Source organism: Tetrao urogallus (genome assembly GCF_951394365.1).
Source record: "Tetrao urogallus genome assembly, chromosome: 11".
Classification (NCBI taxonomy): Eukaryota; Metazoa; Chordata; class Aves; order Galliformes; family Phasianidae; genus Tetrao; species Tetrao urogallus.
The window spans coordinates 18,991,384-18,994,532 of NC_136824.1; the positions used below are offsets into that span (position 1 = coordinate 18,991,384).

Here is a 3,149-nt window from a genome sequence, read left to right on the forward strand (position 1 = left end):
TAACGCCACCGCACCAGACACAAGTATTTGTTGGCATTAAGCACAGCTCATCTGCAACGTCTCAGCGGTGTCACAGCTGGGGAACGGCGCTGGCTGGGCCACGTAGGACCTGTGCTCCAAAGGAAATTCCCTCAGCGAGGGATTTGGTGCCGCTTTGGGGTTTTTGGATCCATCCGAGCAGTGGAGGTGATTTTCCAAGGAGGAAAGCCGCACGCTGCCGGCTGCTCAATGCGGCAACGACTCGGAGCCCCGCTGTGTTTGTGTGTTTGGAGCAGTCTGTCAGGCTGCACCTACTTACCTTTCTTAAAAACAAGGGGAGCTGAAGACATTTATGCCCCACACTACAGCTGGCCATCGCCGTGCTGTGCTGGTGCTCAAATGGGATGCGTGGGGAGGTGCAGGTTAAAGGAACTCCTCTGCCTTTTCGAGGGTTGTTTTTAACCTGGATTTCCTCGATCCAGTTGGCACCCATGTGTTCTGAGTGTGGCCAGAAGGGTACTAGGGACCAACATCTTGAACTTCAAGGAGATTGTTATCTTTGGCTTTTGTACCTCAAATTCTGCCCCTTTGTTGTCCTTGTTTTTCGTGTTTTTGCTTGTTTGTTTGTTTTAAATTGGGGTAATACAAAAACTGTTTTTGTGCTACAGAAAGCACAGCAAATGATAATGAGGGTTGGGGAATGGTGCAGCACCCTCCCCCAAAATGGAGATGACCTAAAATCATGAAGAAAAAAATAAGACTTCAAAGACAGAGCGTCACTTTCCATTTCAATTAAGCTTTCTTTCCTAGGAGTTGTTTTCTCAGCTTTCTATTCACCTATTCATCTTCCAGCAGCTCAGAGCCAGGCTTTAATTTGTAATCAGAGCAAGCAGGGGTGGAAAAGGAGGAAAAAAAAAAAGGAAGAAAAAAAATAGAGATACTTTCATACAGGCAAGGAGCAGCTATCTGTAGAACACCGATTTTTGCCCCATTTTGCAATTCACTGCAGCATTTCCATTTGAGTCTGACCACTGGACACATCTCCACTGTCAAGTGTTTGGGGGAACTCCAGCACTGCTGCTGCAAACACCCAGAGCTGGAGGTGCAGATGAGGGCTGTCCACAATAAAGCATTCTGTGCTTGGTTTTAACAGGCATTGCTAAACCAGGCAGGAGCAGCAATGCCCCCAGCTAATTAAAGCCACCTAATGAGGGTGAGTCGCTTGCTGGGCAGAGGTGGAGAAGTCTCTTTAGTACCCCATTTTGCCACAGCAACGAGTGTAAAAATCAGCATGGACAGGGAGATTTTTTTGAAAGCCAAGTGATTTCATTGGTGGGAAGCTGAAAGGCCGGTGACTTCCAGAGGAGACTAAGGCTTTGTGAGGAGGGCATTGTGGGTTGGGACCGTGCTGAAGGAGTTACATTCTTCTTGAGGGGAAAAATCCTGAGCGTGGGCACCTCCCTCAGGCACTGAGAGCGGTGACTTGAGAGCACCCAGATCACTTCTGTGCGAGCTTGGTAATGAGAGCTTTCCACTCGCTTCTCTTCTGTGTGATGTAGGAAGGGGTGAGGAGCTGTAGCAGAGGCTCTTGCTGTTCCCTGAAGTACCCTTGGCACAGAGCCTCGGTGTTGCAGATCACATACATCCCGCAGTCATAGCTGTTCTGCTGGGCCGGCGCCTTCTCCTCCACGAAGGTTGCTTTGCCTCCTCTTTTCCCCAGGAAGGCCTCCAGTTTCCCTGCCACTTGCTTGGCATGGACAGAGTTGCACTTGCTGTGGGAATCGTAATGGGCGAAGCACTTTTTGTCCCTGAAGTAAACCAGTAAGCTCCAGTGGGTGCCTCCTGCCGCCTGGTTGGAGTTATCGTTGATGGGCAGGAACACCAGCTTCTTGTGGAGCAGGTCCAGCGGCTGAAGGAATATGGCTATTTCTTCCTGACTAAGGGCACATTTGATGAACTGAGCCACTTCGGGGCTGATAAAGCAAATCTGATCGCTAAATTCTTGGAACTGGTCACTGGCAAAGTACTCAAAGGCAAAGCCGATGATGTGATCGTTGAGCCAGTTCGGAGGATCCAGCAGGGCAACGTCTGATTGCCTCAGCAAGCTGTCCATGTAGCTGAGAACCACAGGGTCCATCCTGCACCCGGTGGGGCCGCTGCGCTCCAGGAAACTTCAAAAGCTGGAAGACAGAAAGGGTAGAAGAGGAATTACACAACGACTACACCTTTGACAGGAGACCACAAACATCTCACGTTCCTCCTCAGCAGGCAGCCAGCATCACAGCGAGTCTCCCAGAGCAGAATTTGAAGGATCAACATGGGCAGCATCTGCCAGATGCGAGCTGAGAGGCGCGCTGTGCGACGGGCTGAGCCGGGCTGTGGGACAGCACCAATTTCACGGCAGCAATCTTCGCCCTTGGGCGATCTCAGAGCAATTCTGGTTAGCGGCGCAGCACGGTGTGGCAGTCACTGTGACCCTGCAGCCCCGCTGTCTGTGAGGGCTTCCCGAGGGCTGGCATCAGCACGGCCGTGCGCTCCCCCAGCACGAGGGCTGCTGCAGGATGAGCAAAGCGGCAGTGAGTAAAGGGAAGGAAGCACGCAGGGTGACGGACAGCAGCTCTGCGCTGCGGGGGCCGCCGGGGCAATTCCCTCTGCTTCCTGCGTGGGATTTCGCTAATTCGCGTACCAGCGAGGCAGGAAAGTCCACCAGATATCCGTCACCAAAGCAAGGCCCGCCAAAGGTAAGCGTTCTGCCGGTTACTGTAAGCTTCCTGGATTTTAATTAGAAATCACGTTGCCCAAGCGTGCCGTGATGTGGCGATCTGTAAGACGGAAGGGCGCAGCGCACCACACGTCCCGGCCCCGAGTGGCACATGACGCAGTTCTGCCTTACAAGCAAGCCTCACACCGCCTTCCTGCCGCCTTCGTTTCCAACGGCAGGACGCGCCGGAGCGGCCGGGCGGAAGGCTGAGGCCGGGCCCTCGCGGCCGCACGAGGCCCCGCGCCGCCCGTCCCGCGCTGCCCGCCGTTCCCTCAACGCCCGCCGCCCCGCGCCCTTCAGCGCGCCGCTCCTCACCTGCCGCCTCATCGCCCGGTCGCCGGGCGCCGCCGTAAAGCAGCGCGCCGGGGTGTCGTAACGCGAGCCGGGCGGGGCGCGGCAAGGCGGGGCG

General features: G+C 54.7%; 1 protein-coding gene across 1 annotated transcript; it reads right to left on the reverse strand.

Moving 5' to 3' along the window:
- Window positions 1–1,477: 1,477 nt before the first annotated feature.
- SENP8 (SUMO peptidase family member, NEDD8 specific) lies at window positions 1,478–2,116 on the reverse strand (the record flags this gene model as incomplete). The annotated part of the gene is made up of 1 exon (XM_079540612.1): window positions 1,478–2,116. The coding sequence occupies one exon, from the start codon at window positions 2,114–2,116 to the stop codon at window positions 1,478–1,480; it is 639 nt and encodes a 212-aa protein (XP_079396738.1).
- Between the last annotated feature and the right edge of the window lie 1,033 nt (window positions 2,117–3,149).